The sequence below is a fragment of the Rhinolophus sinicus genome, chromosome 4 (genome assembly GCF_057876585.1).
Source record: "Rhinolophus sinicus isolate RSI-liver-muscle chromosome 4, RSI-T2T, whole genome shotgun sequence".
NCBI classification, from domain to species: Eukaryota; Metazoa; Chordata; class Mammalia; order Chiroptera; family Rhinolophidae; genus Rhinolophus; species Rhinolophus sinicus.
The window spans coordinates 84,590,998-84,617,139 of NC_142504.1; the positions used below are offsets into that span (position 1 = coordinate 84,590,998).

Genomic DNA, 26,142 nt, shown 5'->3' on the forward strand with positions numbered 1-26,142 from the left:
TTTAGAAAGCATATGCTTATGCAGATGAAGATGAAGGCCGACCAGCAAACGACTGCTTGCTCATTTATGACCACGAGGGAGTAGGGTCTCCTGTGGGCTCGATTGGTTGTTGCAGTTGGATTGTGGATGATTTAGATGAAAGCTACATGGAAACATTAGATCCAAAATTTAGAACTCTTGCTGAAATCTGCTTAGACACAGAAATTGAACCATTTCCTTCACACCAGGCCTGTATACCTATCAGTACCGACCTCCCTTTGCTTGGGCCCAATTACTTTGTTAATGAATCTTCAGGAATGACTCTCTCAGAGGCTGAGTTCCAGGCAGAAATGGCAATACCTGAACCCATGATGCATGGGGATATTGTAGTGACTGAGACTTACACTACTGCTGATCAGTGTATGCAACCCACTACGATTGTTTTTGATCCTCAGCTTGCACCCAATGTTGTGGTAACCGAAACAGTAATGGCACCTGTCTATGATGTCCAAGGGAATATTTGTGTACCTGCTGAGTTAGCCAACACACAAAATGTAATCTATGCTGAGAGAGTACTGTCTAGTCCTGGTATGCCTGAGATGAGGAATAGTAGCATGACCGAAGGTTGTATGGGATCTGTGATGAGTGGCAGTATTTTGGTAGGGCCAGAAATTCAAGTGACACAGATGATGAGTCCAGATATTCACATAAGTCAAACTATTGGTTCCACATCCCCAATGACATCTCGACACAGAGTCACACGGTATAGTAACATACATTACACTCAACAGTAAGTGCTTTATGGTCAGTATTCCATACAGAGACCTTTCACCTTGTCATCGCCAACATATCCACCAAAGATGTATATATAATGTACTATATTTAACATTTGAATAGTCAACAAATATTCAAATTTTCTAAATTTAGTGCCACTCCTTGATTATACCTTTTTGGGGGTAAATGCAGCTAAGCACTTTAGATACGTTTTTAATTTTTTTTTTCTGATTTTAAATAATGTGCCAAAAAACTTGAAAAAAATGTGTTACATCTTTTGATACTGTCTAATAAACAGCACATAACTCATAAGGCAAATCTTAGAGGTCTTCAGGCCTGTAGAACTGGTCATGTAAACCAAGATATCCTTGTTCTTGAAGGTTCCAAAAGAAGTCTTGTCTGCATTCACCAGTCATATGTGTCTTTAGAGTACTATTTCTATTAAATATTTTTCATTGAAAAGTGAATGAAATGTACATTTCTGAAAGGAAATTTGAAAGGAAAATAGAGCATCTATCAATAGAGATATGAAGTCATTTGTCTCTTCAAACTGTTTCTCAAGATATGCAATATTTAGAACATGCTTAATATAATACTGGGAGTTTACTAGCTGAATGTATCACTGAAAATGATTCATCAAAAGGAATCATAAATATGTATAGATACGAATCTATACATATATACATAAATCAATATGGACCCATTTTTTGCACTTTATTGATTTATATCATTAACTATCAATTAATTTAGAATAGCAAAAAAATTATGACAACAGTATAGTAGAAACAGCTCTTAGGAGAAGTAGTAGAGTTTTTCCCCCTTTCAGAGAATTTTTTCTTTACTCTTGATACTTATGTCAGAAAACCATATGAATATGATTTAATAAGTTTCATTGACCTGAGTCACAGAATTTTTATTTAGCAATCAGATAGTCTTCAAAAGCACCTCCATAAGTATGTATATATTTAGCAATATTTACTTAGAAGCTACTATGTGTTGAGTGGTGGTCTCGGCTCTGTGAATATATAGATGAAGAAGACAGACATGATTCCTGTCTTCATGGAACTTCTAATTCATACCTAGACTTAAAATAAAACTCTAAGGATACAGCTTTGAGCTCCTACCAAGAATAATTAACAAAATATTTCAGTCCATTACCAAATAGTGTTTTTCCTTTTAACACTGCTACTTACATTGAATGAATGCGATGGAAACATATGCACAGATTGCTTATTTTTAGTAGACATAAAGCTGGCTTAAGGAAAGGAAATTCTAGTGAGATAGTTTTATTTAATTCTGTAAAATATGTAAAGTATATAGTAGTAACTATAATGTGACTAGTAAAATAATGTAAATGGATTAAACTTATTTTCAGGAATTATTCCTTTTGGAAGAAAATAATTGTAATGCTTCTTGCTTAATTTTGTTCCTTTGCAAATAAAACTATTGTAGAATTTGAGGCATCTCTCATATTCTCTTACCCAGTTCTTTTATTGTACAGAAAAGGATTCTAGAATTAGAGATGTTAAATGACCAGAACCTTTCAGTTGTGGTACAAAACCTGAACCCATTGCTCAGAGACTCTGGCCAGTATACTTTTCAATACTATAACTTCATCAGACATGGAGAGGATCCAATTTGACCTGTTGCATGGTCTTTTCTAATTCCTAATGGAAAGAAAAATATCTCAGGAAAAAAAATAGGTTTTGTGAAGTTTAAGTGCAGAACAGCTAACACAGCATAACGCCAAAAGGTTATTTACATGTGTTTTAGTCTCCAAATTACATGTATTGCCAGTTGTTATAGTCATTCCTTACTTTAGTTATTCATAACCAAGATTCTGCTACATTTCATTACTCTACAAATTGATGAAATCCACAAGATAGCCACAGAGCATTGTGGATCAATTTAACAATCAACACCAGCCATGTAGTATTTTGTATGCATTCAGTCCTGTGGCATATCCTGACATGAATATTTCTTGAAGTTTTCATTCTATTAGGCCAAGAATTCTAAGAATCATGAAACAATTAGTGAATAACTAAATACAAGGTGCTAAGGGGATTAAAACTGAAAATACTATGAAATTTGAGATATGCGGAATAAAATAATACTAAGCATTTAGTTGATAGATTAAAATTTTAAAAGGAGGTGAAACCACTTGAGAGAAGGGTAAGAGAGCATTTCTGTGAGACTTTTCTACTCTCTCTCTATCAATATGCAAAGATTTAAGGGTGCTTCCAAAAGAGGAAACCTTCCCCCAATGGATGACTTCCTCCATGCTATCTATGGAAACAAGACCAGAATCATTTTATTTTCTCTCAGCATTATCAGTGAGGAGGAATTTCTTCAACATTCCAAGATGGTCAGTATCATTTATATATGACTCAAGCCTCTGAAATTGGCGTATTTTTAAAATATCGTCTCAAACAAAATAGAAAACATAAAGCAAGATTTCCACTTCACTCCGTAAGAGTTATGGTATTGATTTATCTAGGAGATAAAAGATGATAAAGCACTTACGTTAGGGTTTGAAAATGAACCCAGGGGCCAAGGAAATAAGATTTAATAAATAAATAGATATAGGTTGAGTCATATCTCCTGTCCCATGTAATTACTTGAAGGGATAGCATTATGAAATGAATAAATGTATTCTCTTAGAAAAGTCTTATCAGGTGAAGGGAAAGAAAGACATTAGAAAACCTCGTTTCATAAAAAAAAATTATCTTTCAAAATTCCTTTATGGATTAGAGATCTCTGATTGCAGTATATTACTAAATGTAATAATGTTTTATATATTTCATCAATAAAAAATATGTGACGAGAAAAAAATGCTTTACTTTCTCTTTGATGCATGTAGTATTCTATACACAACCAACACATTCAGAAAAATTTCCTCCCATTGTGTTGCTAGGTGAATATCACTATTATTATTATTATTATTATTATTATTATTATTATAGGAGGATGGATTCATTTGTAAATTGAAATTCAGAATAATTCACTTATTTGTCAATGGTAGAATTTCTCAATATAATCATTTTATTAGTAAATGCTCACTATAAAGTAACAAATCAATGGAATAAGCTCTAGAAACTGTTCTAGATGTCGTGTAAATTATGGAATTAAATACCGTCTCTTCTCACTGGATTTAAATTCAACAAAATTATTACTATTACTGTTCCTGTACCAGAGACACCAATTGCTGTTGAACTAAAGAAAGAACAATTGATTTCAATTAAAGGAACTGATGAAGGCTTTTGAATATGACGAGATCTGAGCTAAGCCAAGTAGAATTTTGTCTGTAAGGAATTCCAAAGGTACAAAAACCAAAAGCACAGGACATATTCAGAGTCTATTAAGTAGTCAAATCAAATATTTTTTTAAATGCCTGGAGGAAATTAGGACTTATAAAATTATTTCATAGTCATTTTATATGATAATTACTGTACTAATTACTCAAGATACGTTATCCTATTGAATTCTCAAAACTACTCTATGTGATATGACATACCAATGTCATCAATGAAGACACTAAAGCTAAGGGAAATTGTTATTTTTATGTTAGAGCTTAAGTGAATAATAGTTAAAATTCAAATTCCAAAGATCTTATTCTTACTAATTTTTTGAAACTTATTTCTGGAAAGATACGTGAGAGGCAGATGGTAGAGATCTTAAATCCCATTAGGGATTTGACTTTAACTTGGTAGAAAATGAGGACTCAGTGAAATTTTTTGTGCTGGTGAATGGCCAGGTCCTATTTCACCAGACAACACTGGGGTAGCCCTCAGATATCCTCATCATAGCTGATGTGCTGTTGATTGCCATGATACAGAGACACCACCATGGGTGGATCACTAAGGCAGAGGAGCTGGTATGGTGGTCAGTCGGGATCTTCTGAAAAGCCAATATTCCAAGGTGAGCTCACTGGCCCCAAAGCCTGGGAGATCCTCTCGACTCCCATTGAGGTGAGCAGGTCCACGATGTGCAGTTTAAAGTGACTCCAAATGAATCATTCTATATGTTCATGATAAGTATTTGTACATCAAATGCCTTTGACCTTTTTTATTACTTTAGATGCGGTGGATGACTATTTGCAGTTTCTAGACTAGGGCCCGCTTTCTCATAAGTCTGTCACTCTGCCCCACCCTGATTCCTTAATCTGGAGCCGGCTTCACTCCCCTCATCCACTTTGTAGCTTTTTCCTACTCATCCTTCAACCCTGACCTCAAGCGTTGCCCCTTCTTGGGTGCATTTCTTGATATCTCATTCACTGTCCCAACCGGCTTGCTTGCTCCCTTGCTTTCTTTACTCTCACTATTAACACACTATTTTTCCTATGCCTGCCAGCCTGTGAGCATCTGAGAACCAGGAAAATACTTTTCTCATTTCTGTATCTCCAGTGTAGTAGAATGTCTAGTACATAGCATGTACTCTTTAATTTTGGAAGTGAAGAATATAGTCAAATTCTCTCAAGCACCTAAGAGGAAGTGTCTGCAGTTCAACAGTGTTGCCTCTAGATAGCAGCCCTTTGACTATCTCTGAAAAGCTCCCATAAATTCCACCCTTGGCAAGAAAATACAAGTACATAACTCACGAAGACAATTACATTTCAGGAGAAATTTACCTTTTGCAGAAATAATAATAAAATGAAATTATTGAAAACAACCCCCATGCCTTTTGAAAGAAACTATGGTATAGCTGAATAAAATAAATTCTAAAATGTTACAGAGAAAGTGATTTTATGCAGAATAAATACTTCAAAAGAAAGTTAAAACTTCTGGGAATTTGATAGAGACTGTTAATAATAAGATTACCTTATATTACCACCACTGGTTGATTGATAGCTTTTTTTTTCTTTTTCAAAGCCAGTTATTCTATTTCTTATTTATAAACTCAGTACCAAATTTTACATATTATATATTATTTATATATGGTTTATATATGTATTATATATAAATATATATGTTATATATAAATATTATATTATTCATATATATTATATATTATTTATATATATAAAATCATACAGCAGGGAGCAAATAGAGTTCCCAATATTAAACTAAAAGTTCTTTACTTTTCAACATAATATATTTCTCAAAACCACCATGAAAATCAAATAAATGAACCCCAAACATTACACTTACATGTTACATAGAAAAAAACCCATTCCCAGAAAGCCAACAGTTATTGCCACTAAACATGGTACAATCTTTTATTCTTTTCTTGAATGTTACAATATGTAAATGGTTGTTACAATATTTTAAACATGGACTAAATATTAAATAGAGATAATGACAATTAATTTGCTAAGACAACTTCTTTAAATCCTATTTCAGCTTACTTGAAATAACAGTAAGAAATGGAGTTCATACCAGGAAAGAATTACTGGTGGGGATTTCCCAGTGCTTTTGTGGATTATTAAGAAAGTGAATAAACAATAGATTGTGAGATGTCTTACCATTTTTTAAAATAATAAGGGAAAAGGTAATAAAACCATTCCAACAATTATACAACTGAATTGTTTTACAGATAAAGATGGCAATTATCTGGTACTGAACTGCTGGCAGGAGGGCACCATGTGCTAGCATGAAGTGTTTGTTCCTTAGCCCACATCCAGGCTGAATTGTACATAAGAAAAGCAATGTAAGGGTGCCAGTAAATAATGTGGATAAAGTGAGTTGAATGAAAAAGGAAAAATGAAAATTGAGGACTATCTGTATTTACTGTTTTTGACATAAAATATCAACTCGAAGCGTTGAAAAATTTTTTCTTAACAAAAGGACTATACTTGCATTAAAAATCATAGTTTCTCTGTAATTAGTAAGATGACTGAGTTAAAGGTAAGGGAGATGCTTACTAGGGAGGAGGAGAATCTGGGTGGTGAGTGAGGTGTTAGTACAAAAGTCACAGTGTGCACATGTGATCCGCATAAACATTGGCTGACTGGGACGTCTTCATTATGTATTTAACAGGGAGGCCCTGACTGGGTGGGGACTTTGGTATCAGTGAGGCATGAGCCACCAAATGTGGGTAGATAAAACTAGACAGAGCTTATAAAGAGAGAATCAAAAAAGTTATCATTACGTGCCAAGCATTATGCTAATTGCTTTTCAAACATTTCCTCGCTGAATCCACCTTTTATAGACGAAGGTAGAAAAAGAAAAATGATATGGGAAGTACTGTGACTCAGTTCTGATAGTCATTCATTCATTAAACGTACTGTGAGCGTTTCATTCTTTACTTGTGAGCTACGTGCTAGGAGTAGAGAGGTGAACTAGGGTCCTTGCCATCAAGGACCTCACATCAGATGCAGGAAGAAGTAAAGAGTTAAAATACAAGTGTTACACAAGGGCAATGAGTGAGAGGGTTATGGGAGAAGGAAGGGGCCCCAGCCGTGTGGAGCTGCAAGGGCCTCTCAGAAAAAAAAACAACCTTTGGACTGAGTCTGAAAGCGCCCATAGGAAATACGCAGATGAAGAAATGGGAAGGGCATCCTAGGCCAATGAAAGAGAATGGGAGAGAGACGGAGAAACAGGGAACGTGGAGAAAGAGGTTAGATCCTTCTGAAAACTGGAAGTACTGTAGTTGGTAAGGCTAGAGAATGAAAGAAGACGGTTGTATAGGCAAGAAGTCAGCGGTCTAAATCTGTATGACATGTGAAGGAACTTTATTTTAACCTGAAAGCTAACGAGAACCACTGAAACACTTAAAGGAGAATAGTAAATCTGAGATCATTTGCGAAGTTTGTTCTAGTGCATGGAGGAGGAGTATAGGGCTGTTGGTAAGGAGAGCAGTGAGGAAGTTGTTTCAATAAACCAAGGCCGTGACAAAATGATTTGAGCTTCATCTACATGCCATCATCCTTGAGATAACTGACTAATTAACGGCCCATATCACAAAAATCATATAATTGTGCATTTCACAATTGGCAGCAGCAACGGCACCAGAGGCAAATGATGGCAACCAGTGATGCCACTTATATCCCAAAGATGTCACTGTAACCTAAAAACACAGAGCCCAGTAAGTGCCCTTGAAACAGTGGGACTCTCCCTGGAGGTACCTGCTGAAGGAGCAGAATATAGAGACTAAGACTCAGCCTTTCACCTCAAGAATAATAGGCTTTCTACATTTATAAGGAATAAAAATGAAATTTTTAAATAAGTCAATGTTAGGCTGTTTTTTGGTTATTACTAGGACTAGCATTATGTCCTAGTATAAAACTAATGTGTACTTCTTGTAGAAAATTTAGAAAATGTAATATTATAGAAAGAAAATGGAAATTATGTACTACCACCCAGATCAAGACCACTACTGCTAACACCATGAAAGTTTCCCTTTCAGTTAACGCTATCACAGCTCTACCCTTCAGCTGACACGTAACGCCTAAGAAACCCAAATTTGTGACTGTCACTACACCCTTTCTCTATACCCTCATTTGTTGCATATTATTTTAAAGTTGAGATTATTATACATAAAAGTCTGTGCCTACTTTTTATCCTTAAAATTCTTTGTAGAAATATTTTAAGGTAGATATCATCCCATGGTTGGATATCGAGGCTTCTTCCACTCCTTTCATATCGTAAATAAGGATGGGGAGCTTTGCATGTGCTTTACATGACTTCCATTGGAATTGAAATTGCTGGGTCAAAGACTATGCACAGATTTAAGAATCTGTATATTACAACACATTGTTAACAAATAGGCCTGGATGTTAGTGAAAACACCTTATATACCAAAGTGCAATAATCGTAACTATAGTCTTTACTTTTTTAACTTCTGGAGTTCCAGTTCAGAGATTGAATCTGTTATTTCAACAGATGTAACACACCATTGTGAAGTTTATGTTCATTCAGATGCCAGCATTATAGAGGAATATTTAGATAGCTATCCCCAGTTATCAAAACTTAAGTTATCCCATGTCATTTTTGATGGCCATAAATCTTACTCATTTTTTTTTTTACTGAAGGCAATATAGGTTCTGCTATCTATAATGTGTTCAACCCTGATCTATGTATAGTATAATCCTAGTACCAAAGTTATGGGCTATAATTTTCTAAGAAAGTACCAAATTATCACCTAAGAATGTGAATCCTGAAAACAATCACTCCCCCTAAAAAGGCATGAGAAAATCTAAACCACAATGCCACACTGGCATCTCCCAAGTACCATCTGTAAGCTGGCTGATAGAACAAGGTTAACCATCCACCAAGAAAGATCCTTAGATTTAAATATGTATCCTAAAGATAGGACATGATCTCACATGGACATGTACATCCCATACTCAGATGGCACTTATTAGTTATCTCTGTTCTTAATTTCACAAAATTTGAGATTTTTTACACTATCCAAAATACATCGAACTTTGACAAATCTCTCACAATTCGTGGACTTCAAGTATTAGCCTGTTCCCTATTATTTTCCATTTCCAAGTTTCAAACCAATGTTTCCTCCCCCACCCTGCCTCAGAGAATTTACATTTTTCTTTTCACCTATACTGAGATTGGCAGGAGAAAAGTTACTGTGACAAATGAAGTTGAAAAACTAAGGTAAAATGTTTTGCTTTAACCCTAGAGCAGAGAGGATGGAAGATCTGGACACCCTAGGAAACATTTGGCTTATACAGTAATCGCTTTCTTAACAATGACAAGTGGGGTGCCAACTTTCCCAAACAAATATCACCAGCTAATTAGTCATTAATTCTTTCCAATAGGTGTTCTCTATTCATACAGCAGCATGATCTTCGCAGCATGGTTTGAGTCAAGATGCTTCCACCAATTACTGAAGTCTAGCAGTACTTTAGGATCAAATCACACAGCAAGTGCTATAAAAAGTTAACTGGAACCTTTACACTTTTGCACCTACCCCAATTTCATAAAGTGTATCAGTGAAAAATAATTATCTAAAGAAATGAAAAGAAAAAAAGAATCCTTCATCGTATTCTGACAACCAACTCATTTACGTAGTAAGTGCCTTCCTTCCTCCCTCAATCTTCAGATTTTCTGATGAGAGGCTCAGGAGAGGCTCAGGAGAGGCTCAGGAGAGGAAGCAAGCATAAGATCTAAAAGAGGGAATTCTCTTTTGGAACAGAGGGAACATGACACCTCCCCTCCATGAACTGCAGCCTCTCCCAAATCTCTCTCTCCAAACCCACAGTTCCTTTCTCCCTGCACTACAGGCCACCGCAGAAAGAAAAACACAGCAGGTCTGGAGGGCAGCAGATTCCTGGATTCCTCTTTCTATATACTGTTCCCTTCCCTACAAAGCAAAAAAGAGGGGAGAATAGAAAAGATCACTGAAAATCCTACTGGTTTAGGAATATGGTTTCTGTGGAATCAAAAGGGGTGTTCTTTCTCTAAAGATAAGGGTGTGTTGAGTTCATTACGTGTTTTGGCAAAGTACTTGTCAAGTGCCCTTAGCCAAGGCAGAAAAGTATGTAGCTTAATAAGGAGAAAGGCTAAAGTTGGAACCACTAAGCTCATGACAGACGGATTAGCAGTGAATACTTAAAAAACATTCATCACTTTGTCAACTGGAAAATCTGACCAAAATTAAAAATAAAAGTAAAAAAGTGCTTTATAATGAGTTTTGCAATTTGGAGCAATTGGTGATTCTTAGGGTTGGGTGCATAATTAATAGTAACCATACTTCCTGGATTTCCAGGACAGATTCATAATTATGGATTAGTTATTATCACCATTCCTTTCAGTCTTAACTTAAAATCATCTGTCTGTATCTGTTACCCCCTTACATACTTATTAGACCAAGTTGAGTTTCAGAAAACAGTCACCATTGTAGGCATTCATTAAATATTTGTCAATTTCACATGACCAGTTAGTCATATAAAATCCTTCACAGCATTAATTAAATTAATTTCTTTCTTCCATGCTTATGGGCATACCCTGATCCAAGATTCAACCACTATCTCATTCATCTTTGTATCTGTAGGCCCAAACTGTGCTTGGAGCATATTAAACATTTAATAAATGCCTGTGGAATAAATACATGTTAACTGAATTATACTTCTTCAATCACTTCTTAACACTTATCAAAATTATCTCATTTACTATCTGTAGATTATGGAGGAAATCTATCTTCCTAAAAGAGAAATCAGAAAGAGATATTAATAATCTATCAGGAGGAAGAAAATGATCAGATGCCTCAATTTCTACCTACCAAGGCTCACAGCCCTGAACAACTGGACTAAGAATCCTATTCATATTTGGGTCTAATTCTTGGATAAGTTACTTAAATCTGTTCACTTCACTTTGCTTATTTGTAAAATTAAAGAATTGGATCGAGTCAGTGTTTTTTTCACACTGTGGGTTACACCCCTCAATAATGGGTCATAAAGTCAATGTAGTGTGCCTATCTATACAAATCCTTTTTAAGGAAATTAGATAGAATATAAAAGAAAAGCAAATAGCAGAGTACACCACACATAGTGTTTGTTTGTGTGTTGGTTAATGACATAAACTATATTTTTGACCACGGTTAAAAGTTTGAACACCACTAGAATAGATCATGTTAAGTTTCCCCAGGCTCTCAAATGCTTGAATTTTATGAATAAGTTGAAAGAGAAACAGGAAGGGTTTTAGTGCTAGGAGTGAGGAAGCTACAGGGGGCGCTGCCTCTTGGAGCAAAGCACAACCTGTACAGGTAAGCGATACTGCAGAGCATGTCACATAACTGACATCACAGAGGATACGCAGGAAGCACACCTTTGATACAGACTACCTGTCCTGGAAAGCACTGGGAACATAAGGGAGTTCTCGAATCCCTGGAGTACTACAGAAGGATTTGTAAAAACGTGTATTTGCTGACCCTCATCTATGGTAGGCCTATTGTAATTGTTCCTGAGGAAAGACAGTTCTTCTACATGGAGAAAAGGAAGCAGGTTATAGGTGCATCCTATCTTCATTCATTTAAATTGAACCTAGCGAACCTCACTTTTGCCTCTCTTTGCTTTTATGAAATAGATTGCATTTTTGCAGATGTTGAGACATGGGCCCTTGATTCCTGCTCAGTGGCAATCTGCCATCCTAAGGTGGCCACTGAGGATAGGAGGCTTGGTGACGTCATAAAAATGATGGCATGAGGTGAGCCTCTTGAAATCTCCTCGGGAATTTACAACAAATTGAACAACTGTAACTCCACAAAGGACTCCCTGCGCAGCAAGCAGACAGGCAAGACGAAGAGGCACACTACTGAAATCACCTAAAGGTGAGGGTGGGAGGCTTGCCCAGCCTTCACCACCGACAAGCCATGCAGTGGTAGGTGAATCCATCCCCTCTCTGGGCTTCATGGTTATCATTTGCAAAATGTGATCTTTGGGGACAATATACCTTCTCTGGGTATGAAACTGCCCAGCTCTCTCTTACTGCTACTTTACAAGATAACCCCTATTAGATACTAAATCTTCCATAAAATGAGAGTGATCTCAGGCATTCCAGGCATTTTGGTCAAGGAAAAACCAGTTTTGGAGGATCCTGTTTGTGAGTAAAAGTCCAGGTATGTAAGCCCCAGGATATTTTACGGTCAACTGAGAAAGTTGGGAATGAAGCCCTTTGGAGAGCGAAGTTCCCTGAGGGATAACTGTTCTGAAAGGTCCTTCAGAATTCCTTGAGATTTTGTGTTGCCCCACCCCTTTCCCACAGCTGCTCTTCTTGATGGGCTGGGTGGGGTGGGGGTGGGGTGTCAAGCTCAGATGGTGTCCCCCCATCTTCATCCCCCACACATCATAGCTGGCTATTCTTCAGGCCCTAGCAGAGCGAGTTTCTAATTAAATCCAAATGAATGTCAAGCAATTTTGGGTCTTCTTTAAATGCAAAAATAGTTTGGGGGTGACATAGACATTTTCTAGTGAAAATACAAAACATGAAATTTCCTCTGATAAAGTGAGTAATACAAATTGCAGGTCTCCATTCCGCCCAGAGGTAGTGTGGAAGAGGGGAAAGAAAAACAAGGGTAAAAAAAAGAAACATAGAGTGGATAGGCGGGGGGGGGGGGGGGGAGAACCCTGAAGCAGCAGGAAGAAGAAGAATGAGAGGGAATAGGAAGAAGAGAGTGGGCTCGTCCAGTGAGACAGACGAGAGGAGGGATATACACGGAGGGTGGTTAGGAATCTGTGCTGGGCTCAATAGCCAGCCCCTCAGGAGCCTGCCTCACTCTGGAACCAGCCACACCTGCCCAGCCTTCTCTGCCCTTACGAGGAAGATACAGCACATACCTACACAAGATACAGCAGATCTAGTCCTGTTCTAGGATACACAGTCATTTCCTGGTTTGGAGCTGAGTGAACTGACTAGGGGCTAGTCCTGATTCCTTGGGGATTGTTCCTAATTTGTATTCCATTCCCATTTTTGTTGTTGCTTTTCTCGTGCTAGTCCTAAATGCCAAACTCTTGACTTTTATTTTAACTGCTTCTCCCTTATATCTGACTTGGGTTTCTGACATAACAAGAACTTTTTCAGACACTGATACTTGCCCACTTCCTAATGTCTGACCTGATCTTAGATTTCTCTCCCAGGACTCCCAGACCTGTTCTTTCAATGTAACATTCCAGCGGCATGATTCCTAGCTCATATTTTGCTCAGACTTCCAACCCACTGAGTTCATTTCATTTCAACCAATACATTTCTTGAGTATCTGCTATGAATAGGCTAGGCACTGGTGCTGCAAAGAGGAAAAAGACACAGTCCTACCCCTGGGGATGTTATAGACTTATAAGAGGGAAGAACTCTTAAGCAAACATTTCAGTATAATCTTTAAGAAAGCTCTACCTGGGTGTTCTGTACGGTTGTGGCAGCATAGCACAGGCTGGTCTGGGAGATCAGACATGGTACCTGGAGAAGATGAATCCTCAGCTTAGTGTTAAGGAAGCAGCTAGCAAAGAGGTGGGAGGGGATGCTGGAGGGGGTGAGGGAGCCCCCAGCAGTCTGCCATCTCATGGGACACAAGCATAAAGAGCATAAGGTACCTACTGGGGAATAATAGGCCATGAGACTTAGGTGTCCATGGAACCAAATCATGAAAAACCATGTGTCCACGTTCAAGAGCTGGAAGTTTATCTTACAGAAGTTGAGGAGACACTGAAGGGATTTGACCAAGGAAAACACACGCTCAGATTTATATTTCATGTGAGTTCTTTCAGTGCCTCTGTGTGGCTGAATTTGTGGAGATTAAAACTTGATGAAGGGAGGGAATAGGGCTGACCCTGCTTTCAGTTCTGTACTCCCAGCTCTCCTCCTCCAGTGAGTCTGTGGCCAACTGGGTGCAACTGGAGGCAGCTTCACAAACAAACTGCTGTGTCCTTTGATGTTGAAGGGTATTGCTAATGAGCCAGTTTAATATACAATATGTTTTTGCAAGAGTAGGCATTAACAGTTGAAATATTTTGGAACTCGTCTCAGAGTCTAAAAAGACCATTACTTCAGATTACTAGAATTTTCTTTGAAGTCTGCAAAACCTGAATATTAATCAGTAGTGTTAAAAAACAACAACAACAAAAAAGAAGAGGGTGAACCAGATATTATTCTGTTTTCTGATGAGATGCAAATAAGAAGTACATAGGATGTATTCTAAACGAAAACATTTTATTTGAATCTGAAAACCCTTTAGATATAATAAGGAAAATACAAGGAATTAGAAAGATAGAGGGACAAGTTAAACACCACAAGACCTACCCAAAAGTGGGACATTCTGTAAAATAACTGGCTCAGTCTTCATCAATAAATTGGTTGTGTTTAAAAAAATAAAATGAAACAAAAGGTCTCTGCTAGAGTAAAATAAATTTAACATGGAATTGTTGTCCTGAATTAGATCCTAATCTGGACAGACCAGCTTTAAACGCCATTTTTTTTCACTTATTTGAGGAAACTTGAATATGGACTAAGTATTAGCTAAGATTAATGTTTATTGACATGCAAAGGTAGAGATCACTTATATAAAAAAAACAAGTGACAAAATAGCATGTACTGTAAGAATTTCATTTTGGCTAAAACAAAAAGTCACATCTCATATAGTATATGTGAATAGGAAAGCAAGTGGAAGAATTTCAAGCAGGGAAGGGAAAAAAATATTTACCTCCTATGTACTTAAATGTTATGCTAATTATTTTCTTCACATTACTTATTTAATTCTCCCAAACACCTTCAAAGAAGATGTTATTAGTCTCATTGTCCAGACAAGATATGTGCTTTAAGGTCTTGACAGAAATAATCTCTAGATGGTCAGAAGTTGCTGACTTTACTTTCTTTCTTGCTTGTTTGTGTTTTCTAATTTTTTATAATGCACATTTACTGCTTACATTATAATAAAAGGCTGTTTCTATTTTTTTTTAAAAAAAGAATAAAGTGAAGACAGAGTAAGCAAATACAGTACTTTTCAACTTTTGTGAACCCACATCCATTTTGATATACACACAATTCTGCAGCTATTTGGAATTCAAAAAAAGACCATGATTTTTAAAAATTGAGGCAATGGTGCAGAAGGCTGCTTTGCTTTCAGTCTATAAATAATCACCTTTGAAGACAAGAAACCCATTCCCTGTCAAATTATGAAATGTCCTCTCCTGTGGTTCTGTCCTTCCTTTTAGAGCCATTGGGGTTGTGGGAGGCACACAAACATTGAAGGCACACAGACCTGGTTCAAATCCCAGCTACACCAATTACCAAGACAGCGATCTTAAAGAAATCACTGAGCCTTGGTTGTCTCATCTGCAAAATGGGATTAATAACATCTTCCTTGCAGGGTGTTTGGGGGAAATTAAATAAATGATGTGAAGAAAATACTTAGCGCCATAATGAAGTACATAGAGTGTATTCAATAAATATCAACTCCTTTGCCTACCTGAAGTGAAAGTATGTTTATGTGTTCAATGAGCCCGAGGCTCTAGCTGCCTTAGGGGAGCTCTGCAATGTGTCATCAGTTGCCCTAACAGGTCCTCTGGCCCACCTCTCTCATTCCTACTTTTATTTGATTTTCCAGCTCAATCTGGAGCCTAGCTACAAATTACAATTCAATCCTTTTCATCTCTAACCTCTCATCCAGTGATTCATCCACCTACTTATTTACTCAAGGTGTAGCCATTGAGAGACCAGGTGAGAAGTGGCAAGGAGTGGGAGGGGGCAACGGGCTGAACCCAGTGTGTACAATTCCTTCTCCCAAGCTCACCAATCAGGTGATTGGTCCTCCACCCAAAAATGGGAGCACAGAAGGGACGGGGAATAAAGTCAGCTTTACTGCAGCTGACACCTCCTCACATAGAAACACAAGTCCAGAAATCACAGTTGCTTTCTGAATAATAACAGGATTACAGTGAATTTTGCTATCTCGTAATGGAAGACCTTTCAATATTCTTCTTAATCATTCTTTTATTAGCTGTTGGGGACATTTTTTCTTCCATATAAACTTCAAGAATATTTTATCGTCTTCCACTTCCATCCCTCACATAGACAATGGGTCAGGTCTGAGAACTGCATTAAGATTTTTTTCTTTGAGGAACTGACATTTAATAATAGAAATTCTTCTCATCAGGAACACAATAATGTCTTTCTTTTTTCTTAGATCTTGTTTTATGTCCTTCATTAATACTCTTCTATGCATTCTTAAGGAAGTTACTTCGAAATATTTTACAGTTTTTAACTAAAACTATGAATAGAGTCTATTTTCATTTCACTTTCTAGATTTTTTTATTACTAGGATAAGAAAAGTTACTGATTTATTTTATTAAAAAGTCTACCTTAAAATTTCTTTTAAAAAAGAGCTATGTGCAAATATGTGATGATAATTTGAAAACACTGGAAGATATGAACAATGCCTTACACAAAACGTAAATTTTCAAAATGTAGCCCCTCAAAATGGAAAACTTCAATGAACCAACTGAATAAAGAGCAGCTTCAGTGTAGTGAAACTTGGAGTAACTGGAGATAAATTTCATAAGCTCAAAGTACTTCCTGCAAATGCAAGCTGACCAACCCAATTAGTATAAATTGCATCACCTCAAAGTCTAAAGGAATAAAAAGGTGTTCCGAGAATCTGTCAATCCTGACTTCACATGGAGAACTGAAGATTAAGGCTAAGTCACCATGTTGCACAAGGTTAATCAAAATGCACAAGCATGCATAAAATTGGCCTTGTGTCTAATGCATCGAAAATGAAGCCCGCACTGACTCATGAACGTTTGTGCTAATGAGGAAGAACAGAGGCAGAGTTTTCTCTACCTTTAATCTCTCTTTAGGTGTATCATTCCAGAAACAAGCCAAATCTGTTGCAGCTGAGCCAGCACTAGATCAAAGAATATAAATTCACACTACAAAGTTTGTGCTTTAAGAAACATTTATGTTAAATGCACTCAGAAGAATCTTCAGAAGTTTCGATAAAGCAAAATATAAATGATGTTCTAAAAAGTTAATGTGAAACAACAGGGAAAAAAATTCTTTAGGCTGAACAACATTTTGCTGTACAACATGGATTTATTACCATGGCAGGTAGGTAATGGACTCTGATCCTCTTCTTAATGTCAGTGAATAGAATAATGGTGTTTATTCAAAGGAAAGCCAATTAGACAAGTTCAAACTGCAGAAGGAACACGTCCATGTGTTTGAACTGAAGGTTCAGTGCTTTCCTAGGTAACTTTGTGGATACAAAACAGATCCACATGATATGAAAGTTATCCGGCCCCTGAAAAACGGCGACAACAAAATACACTGAAAATTTCTGTTCTCTAATGTTTTCAGGAGGTTTTTAGCCCCTAGTCAGGACATCATTAATAAAATTTACAGTACACTAAGTTATACAAGTTTTACAAGTTTAACAAACTTACCTGGACGTTACTAATCATAAAAGAATTAGCATATGAATCCTTGCTGGGTAAAAAGCCAGTAACACATGAATCTTTGGTAGAGAAATGCAGTAACCATGAAGCATAAAGAATGACGGGCTCCTCAATATTTTAGAAGCATCCGCCTTCTTTCTCACGTTAGAGCTACTAGTTCTTAACTAGTCATTCCTGAAATCCTTAGAGATCATTTTTTAATATTCCAGGGTGTTTTTAGAGTCCATCTTTCTACAGATTGACGTCTGCAGCACAGCAGGGAACATAGATACAGCTTCATACATGTCCACTGGCAGCCACACCTCGTGGCATGTGGTTTGAGAAGCTGGTGGAGAATTTTACATAATATTTTTCCCATGGGTGAAGTGGTGTGTTCAGATTTAAATTAAAACAATTATCTAAAAAAAAATTTCCTTCCTCAGGAATTACCAATAATAACACTGGTACGATTTGAGCGCTAGGAAAACATAGTTCCCATGATACTTAAAAACACTTGGGGACTTCTGTGAAATGTGTTCTTTGTCATCAAAAGGAAGATTAAAATTTTATAAATAAAGGGAGCATAATAACTACAGAGCATCGGGAAGTGATATTTGACTTTTCATGTTTGGTTATCATACCTTTTCACATCACGTCATCATATCACCTGAGATCTGAGATGGTTAAAAGGCTAAGGTGCTGCTGGATCCAGAAGGGATATTAAATCCTGTGCCTCTAACCAAGATCCAGAACTTACTTTGTTCTGAGTCCAGTTTCTTAGATTGCTATACTCAAAATCTTAACTTTAATGTATTATAATCTAATAAATTACTAGCATTCAAATAAACAACACTTAAATCCCTTATTAGAGCTCAAATATATTTTTTTCATAAGAGTACTGTTCTCTCATAAAAACAAGCAGGAAAGAATTACCTATAACAAACTTTATGCCTGAAAGGGAGGAGAGACAGGTATTTTCTTACACTATGAGTGGGAATGTAAATTGATATACCCTCTTACATGACAATCTATGAAAAATTTGAACTATAGGTGCCCTTTGATCCAGCAGATACACCTACACAAAAATTTTAAAGATATATTCATTTAGTCACTCTGGAGCATCCTGGAAATATGCTACTAAATAAAACAGACACGATTCCTCACTGATAGAGCTCACAGTCAAGTGATGGAGAAAGGCAACACAAGCCATCCAACTAAGAAATAACAACTTACACGAGGTACTTAGCCCTACACAGGAAACAGACTGGGATGACTGATAAAAAAAAAAAAAATTAGAGGAAGAGAGTGCACAAGTGTGGGGTGCAAGATCTCTCTGAAAAGGTCACATAAGCTACCACCTGGTGAATGAGAAGCCAGCTAGGAGGGAGGGAGAGAGAGTAAGTGAAGACCTGAGGTAGCAAAAGAGTTTAGGGTTTTTGGAGAACAAACGAAGGTGCACGTGAGAGGAAGGGATTATGTGATGTGGTTGGAGAGGGAAACAGGGAATGGATCAGGCTAGTTCCCTGTAAGCCATGACAGGCAGGTTTGATTCTGTTCCAAGTACATTAGGTGCTAAATCCTTTTACAAATGGTACTCAAGTTGCTGAGTGAGGGATGGGTAGGGTGAGAGGCCAGAAAGGAAGAAAAGCTCAGTCATAGACCCATTGTCTGAGCTCCATGAGAGATGTTAGGAATTTGGCTAGTGTGGAAGCCCACAGAAAGACGAAACAGGATGGATTCTGAATATATTTTGTCAGTAGATACCACCTTGTCAATTTTACCTGCAACAAACCACAAGAACCAAGGAAAAGCCTTTTCCTAAGGAAACACTGTTGAATGTGGTTCATGTGAAACATTCTTCCTTCATGCTTTGTATTATCCTACAAAAATATTTACACAAATAAGCAACTCTCTAATGAAACCAAGTCAAAGCAAAGACGTTGACCCTCATCCACAACATAAGTAAAAATTTTTTTAATTGTGCATTCACCCATATTTACCCTTCTGAAGTTTGGGCTTGAATCAATGTACGATAAAAATTACACAAATCTTTTTAAGGAAAAAATTCAAGGAATCACAGAAGTATGGTGAACCATATTACATACCATCTAATAGGAAACTGGATTAACAGCTCTATGTTCACAAATTATTAAAGGCAGACTGTTCTCCGCAGATGCACAATTATTAGATTTTCTGACATTTCTGGATGCCTTCAGGTGACGATCCTAATGAAAGAGGTGTATGATTTCCATTACCTTGATTAACAAAAAAAGATGGATCACAACTTCTCTGCAGGGCATCTCAGAGTATATGTATAATTTTGTTAATGCATGATTTGTGGAATATCTTCATTCATGGATCTGTGGACATCTCAAAACAATCAAATATCGAAAGTAGTAATGTCTGACTTATAAAACATATTAAATATATGTTTCCAGGCAAAACAAACAGAAACCAGTGAAGGCTTGCCAGTGGAGGCGAAATGTAATTAACATTCTCTACCTGGTGAATAATAGAATCGCTGTAGATAATGGGCGTTAGCAACATCATGGAAACCTCTGAAGCCACTGCAACTTGAATATTCATTCTTACTGCTTCACTACAGGCGCCATGGTTTAACTTCTAGCAAATTGAGGAATGGTTTCTTTAGCTTTTTAAATGCGTGATGAGTTGTATCTACTGTCTGACTGTTACATTGTCGGTATGGTGCATCCATTGAAGCACAATGTACATATACGATGAAGCTCCCTTCTAATCATTATGATTATTATTGTTATGATCCTCATTTTTATTTCAGCCTCTTGAGTAAGAGTCAGTTTCAAGTTGTGCTTAGGTTTGCAAAACCATTATCCAAAGTGTAATAACATAACCACACCACAGAAACCACTGGACAATCCTCCCTTCTTTCCTTTTCACAAACATAAATGAAATAGCAAGTAAAAACACTGCTTAGTCCAGAACGCATGAGGCAAATGCACTCCCCAGCAGGAGGAACCTCCAGATTACCTTCCTATCACCTGGTAAATGTGGCCCCAATACCAGGGTGCTTTGTTACCTTACCAAGGTCCCACATCATCCAAAGAAAGGGAAGTGTCGGCTTAAACCACTGTCTACAGCACACAGAAGAGTAGAGAGCCCTGTCTGCCTACAGAATATACAATGTCATTGCTTTCTATCATCCTTGTTGACTGGATCAAGTAGATGAACCAGCCTGCATCAGACTGAGAATCGTATATTACACTCCGACAAGGGTACCCCACCCTTTATATACCCTCTGACCAAGAATCCTTACATGGAATTTCAAAATACAAAAGCAAAATACCAATTAAATCTTTAACCTGTGTTTAGGTAAGGAAAGAATGGAATGATAATTAACAATTTTTAAGCCCTAATTAATAAAAATTGTCAAATAACTGGAGTTTTAGGAAAGGTAAGTCAGGACAAAGTATGAGGTCTGACAATTAAGTTCGCGAACGTGTTGCATAAATGTTGCTAACTTTTTTATATATCAGAAGTATTATTCATTATGAGTTTGTACCAACTGGACAAACAGTTAACCAAGTTTACTATTTGGAAGTGCTGAAAACGCTGCGTGGAAAAGTTAGACGACCTGAACTTTTTGCCAACAATTCATGGCTCTTGCATCATGACAACACACCAGCTCACACAGCACTGTCTGTGAGGGAGTTTTTAGCCAGTAAACAAATAACTGTATAGGAACACCCTCCCAACGCACCTGATCTGGCCCCCAGTGACTTCTTTCTTTATCCAAAGATAAAGGAGATATTGAAAAGAAGAAATTTGGATGACATTCAGGACATCAAGGGTGATACGACGACAGCTCTGATGGCCATTCCAGAAATAGAGTTCCAAAATTGCTTTGGAGGGTGGACTAGGCGCTGGCATCGGTGCAAGGCTTCCCAAGGGGAGTGCTTCGAAGGTGACCGTAGTGATATTTGATGAGGCAGAAAGGGTTAATAAAAGTGAACCTCAAAGGGGACTGCCCAGGCCTGCATCCCCTCCCCAGGAGCCACCCAGGCTCATCCCCTAGAAATAAAGCAAAGATGTCCAAACCCTCCTAAAAAAGGAGATAAGACCCTAACCGGAGTCATCTGGTTTTGACGCCTGTGCAAACTGTTGAAACCTGTTCATTACTCTAGCCTGTCTGAACTCTAGCCTCATTGTAATACAATTAAAATAAAATGAACATTAAGGCTTTGCCCCACTCCCTGTGGGTTTTTCTGTATGCATTCTGAGTAAGAGCATGCTCACAGAAATAAACTAGTTATATAACCAACATATGTCAATCAAATGACCTCAGTCTATACGTCACATCTCCTGCTGTAAGGAAATTTACCGACCCTTTCCTATATAAGAAAAAGCTAACCTAAAGTTAGGTGCAGTCCTCTGCCCCAGCAACTTCTACGCTGGCATCTTTCTTCTTGAATAAACTTACTTCCTTGCTCTCCTCATTTCAGGCTGTCTGTGAATTTCTTCACCTTTTGTGAACGACCAGGGCTTAATTCCAATAACACAACAATCTTCAGAAATGAGGTATGTAGCACTATTTCGAAAATGAGTTCTGGAATTGTCCGACCTCGTAAGCTATATGTAAAATATAGTCCACAAAGCAACTTAGGGGTATGCCTAGGAATATCACAATTCACTGCTATTATTTTTAAAATCTCTCTTGTCTTTAACACAATAATACTTTAAAGAATTGTAAGATATTAAATTACGACAATAACTTTATTTTTTAATTATAACACTAATCCATACTCATTACTAAAAATATTAGAAAATATATACAGGCATAGTGAAGAAAATAAATTTAATATATCCATAATTTCCTCATTCAAAAAATAAGGTCCAGTATATTGTGGTGGTCCCTTCTAGCCTTTGTCCATGCATATATATTTCCTCTCATCATGTTATAAGAAAAAAGTCCCAATACACACACATATAAACCCAAAACTCTCACCACTGTTAAACAAATTCAATACTAAATTCAGAAAGTAGCGAACATTTTGATCACTGCATTCTACATTATACAAATCACTAATAAATTTAATAATGCTCATCTAGCTTCTATCTGCTTGTATTGTTACCTAGTTCAGTCACAGAGAAATCACTTCCTAATTCAGGAAAATCTTTGCCCTACGCTTCAGTCTTTCTATGATGGAAAGGATTCAGTAGTTGTTCATTTTCTGATTCTAATCAAAAAGTTCATAAAATACACATTATGGAATTTAGGGGGAACTCTGAAAATAACAATAAACCTGATGTTTAGAAATTTCCTTTCCATCGGAAGCAGATTTGAAAGATTTACTAAATGGGAGCATTTGAGATCTTGCTTCCTGGCAATTGTTATCAGTTTTGGTTCAAATAAACTCATAAACGTTCAAATAAAAAAAAAAATTTAAATAAAAGATTTACTAATTTCTCTGTTGAGTCAACACCAATTATATTTGTCACAGACTATTTAAGGTATATGTTGTCAACCAGGAGTCAAGAAACATTTTTTGAAAGTAAATACATAAAACAAATGTTTTCTATACAGTGGTATCTATGTTTTCGAATATAATATGTTCCGGAAGACCACTCGAGTTCTGAAACATTCGAAAACAGCCGACAGCTAGGTCTCAGGATCTTGCAGTCAGTGGAAGCTGCATGACATGTTCGACGTCCGAGGCTTGTTCAAAAACCGAAGCACTTCTGGGTTTACGGCATTCATAAACCAAAATGTTCGTCAAAAAAGACGTTCTAAAACTGAGGTATTACTGTAAGTTAGTAAATATTTTTGGCTTGTCCTGTCCAACTACTCAGCTCTGCTCACCTTTCCTTTATTCCAAAAAAAGCAGCCATTCACAATACAATACATGAACAAATGGACAAGTCTGAGTTCCAATAAAACTTTATTTACAAAAACTTTATAACAAAAACAAGATTTTTCTGGAGATGGATGGTGGTGATGGTTACACAACAATGTGAATATACTTAATGCCACTCAGCTGTACACTTAAAAACAGTTAAAATTGTAAATTTTGTTATGTACATTTTAACACAATTACACACACACGCACGCACACACAAGACTTTGCCTACATAGTGTTCTTTTCCAATTCCTAGACTACGAAATCCTTTCTGCCTAAAATATTCTGCGATTAAATAGTTTCCCTGAAACTAAAAAGCTTCCAAAATCTGATGCATAAATACCTACAAATATAAAATTGCTCTCCTACAAAACCTTTCTTTAAATATTATGGAACATTCAAAATTGTTTTTAATTTTAGTGTTACAAGAAAACTAAAATGGTGTTAGCAGTTTTTCTCCTATCCCCTAACTTGGGTTGGGATCCAAATGTTTAGAAGTGCACAACTATACAGTAGCAAGCTGACTGCTCTAGGGAAAATGTCTTGAGTAATTAAAAGTGCACAAAGATAACCTACTTCATTAGGAAACCTGACTTTTTAAAAAACTTATAAATGAAAAGAAACACAATGGGAAAGATGGCATCTGATCATTATCAGAGATTTGATTTTGTGGTGCTTTATTTATATATTTCAAATATCCAAGGCACTATATAACAGCTTACTCCAATTTTATTTCTAATTGTTTTCATTCAAAACTTGCATTAACAGTTGTTTGATGTGGTGGTTTTCTTCTTCAGAGTTGTAGTTATTTTCAATAAAATAACTACTTAACACCTACATTTTGCTTAGCTTTAGAGCTTTCCCACATATACACAGGCTCAAAACAAATGCTCTTCCCCGAGTTAGGTTTTGGGGGATTTTGTATGTTTTGTTTTGCTTTTCAGTTTTCATTGGAACCCTGAGAAGAAGCCAACTAGATTCTTTTTCAGTGCAGTCAGAGCTAGCTTTTGCACTTCTACATCATGATTAATTTATTATTCATCTGGTACCCTCCTATTAAACGTTGTCTTTAGCCTGTGAACTTTTCTTTCAGCTTCCAACAAAGGATTTCATTGCTTTAGGAATTGAGGTGTGTCTAAGTTTTTACCTGAGAGCAAAAGTGATTCAAGTGTTTCTGGTGAGACCAATCCTTGGTTTGGGGTGGGGAGGAACTGCATAACAGGTCATCTGTAGACTCCAGAGGACTGCAGAGACCTAGGCAGACGGGTGGAAGGACTGAAGAAGCAGCTCCCTAGGATTTGCTCCCCAGGGAACTCACAGACAATGACTTGGCTCTTTTTCAGAACCACAGGGGCCCTGGCCATTTTAATGGTAAGTCCTATTTTTTTTCTAATAATTGCTAACTTTCCCTGTCTCCTTTCTTGTTAGAGAATAGTGTATTTGATCCCTGAATCCCTACTGTGGATTCTAAAAGGAGTGTCGTAGAAATAAACATTTTAAAATGAAACTGTAAAGATCACCAATTTCTTCTTTTTGTTTTCCTAATGTTTTATTTTACACAGAAAAAAATCAACCAGAGAGAAATGGATTTGAAAGTCGCCATTTATCATTTTAGTGAACAAATCAGATAACCCTGATCTCAGATCTATTTTCCACAACACCTTCACTTTCTTTAAAGTAATGTTTTTATTCATCTTTCTCATAAACAAGCTAAAATACATAAACGAGAACCAGTACTATTTCCCAAGGTTACATATTTGCTAAGCATATAGCTAAGAATTGTACATGCCTGGTCTTGATACCTAACGTGTTTTTAAAATAGTCGAGGACTGTTAAATTAAAAATCAAAGCAATGTTTGACTCTAGAGCAGTTGGGGGAGAGGGGATTAAGAAAACAGTGTTTATGTTTAGCCATTATGTGCAAAACATATCCAGCCTTTGGGGGAAAAACACACACAACATTTCATAAGACACTTTCTGAGGGAGTAATACTTCTTTCTATTGGGAATTACTCTTTTTTATCTAAAAGAGCAGTGGAATCTGGAGAGAAAAAGTGCTAGCACAGACTAGTTTGTTCCTTAACAGTGTTATTCAAGTGAAAAAAAAATATGTCACAGTATTGCCAGTTACATGAAAATATCAAAATAGAGAAATATACCGTCAATGAATATTAAAAATTCCTAAAATTAATCCCCCACTTTACCAATTATAAGCTGGATTAGCATCAGTTTCCCTCCCTTCCTCATCTATAAAATTGAGATAATTGGACTTCAAGAAGTTACAGGGAGATCGATCTCAAGAAAGAACTTTCTAAAAATTAAAGATGTCTAAAATTAGAATCGCTGCCTTGTGAATCAGAGATTCACAGCCTTCCCTCTCATGATGATGTCCAAGCAGAAAACTGGTATCATCACCTCTGTTAGAGTCTGTTTCTATTATGACAATATAACTACATTTGACCATTAAACAATGTGGGAGTTGGGGCATCGCCCCCCCACACACACACAGTCGAAAACTTGTGCATAACGCGTGACTCCCCCAAAACTTGACTAATTGCTTACTGTTGACCAGAAGCCTTATAAACAACATACATAGTCATTTAACACATACTTCGTATGTTATATATATTATACACTGTATTTTTACAATAACTAAGCTAAAAAATGTTATTAAGAAAATCATAAGGAAGAGAAAATATAT

At 36.8% G+C, this 26,142-nt stretch overlaps 3 protein-coding genes across 4 annotated transcripts in view; 2 read left to right on the forward strand and 1 right to left on the reverse strand.

The window, feature by feature from the left end:
• DSG4 (desmoglein 4) overlaps window positions 1-3,572 on the forward strand; it is a 44,366-nt gene extending 40,794 nt beyond the window's left edge. Inside the window, exon 16 of the mRNA XM_019741176.3 lies at window positions 6-3,572. Within this exon, the coding sequence (XP_019596735.3) occupies window positions 6-773 (768 nt within the window). The 3' untranslated portion in view covers window positions 774-3,572. The remainder of the gene's footprint in view (window positions 1-5) is intronic.
• DSC1 (desmocollin 1) overlaps window positions 1-26,142 on the reverse strand; it is a 316,195-nt gene that overhangs the window by 247,194 nt on the left and 42,859 nt on the right. The window lies entirely within an intron of this gene.
• Window positions 24,561-26,142, forward strand: part of DSG3 (desmoglein 3) — a 29,888-nt gene continuing 28,306 nt past the window's right edge. Inside the window, exon 1 of the mRNA XM_019741172.3 lies at window positions 24,561-24,813. Within this exon, the coding sequence (XP_019596731.3) occupies window positions 24,766-24,813 (48 nt within the window). The 5' untranslated portion in view covers window positions 24,561-24,765. The remainder of the gene's footprint in view (window positions 24,814-26,142) is intronic.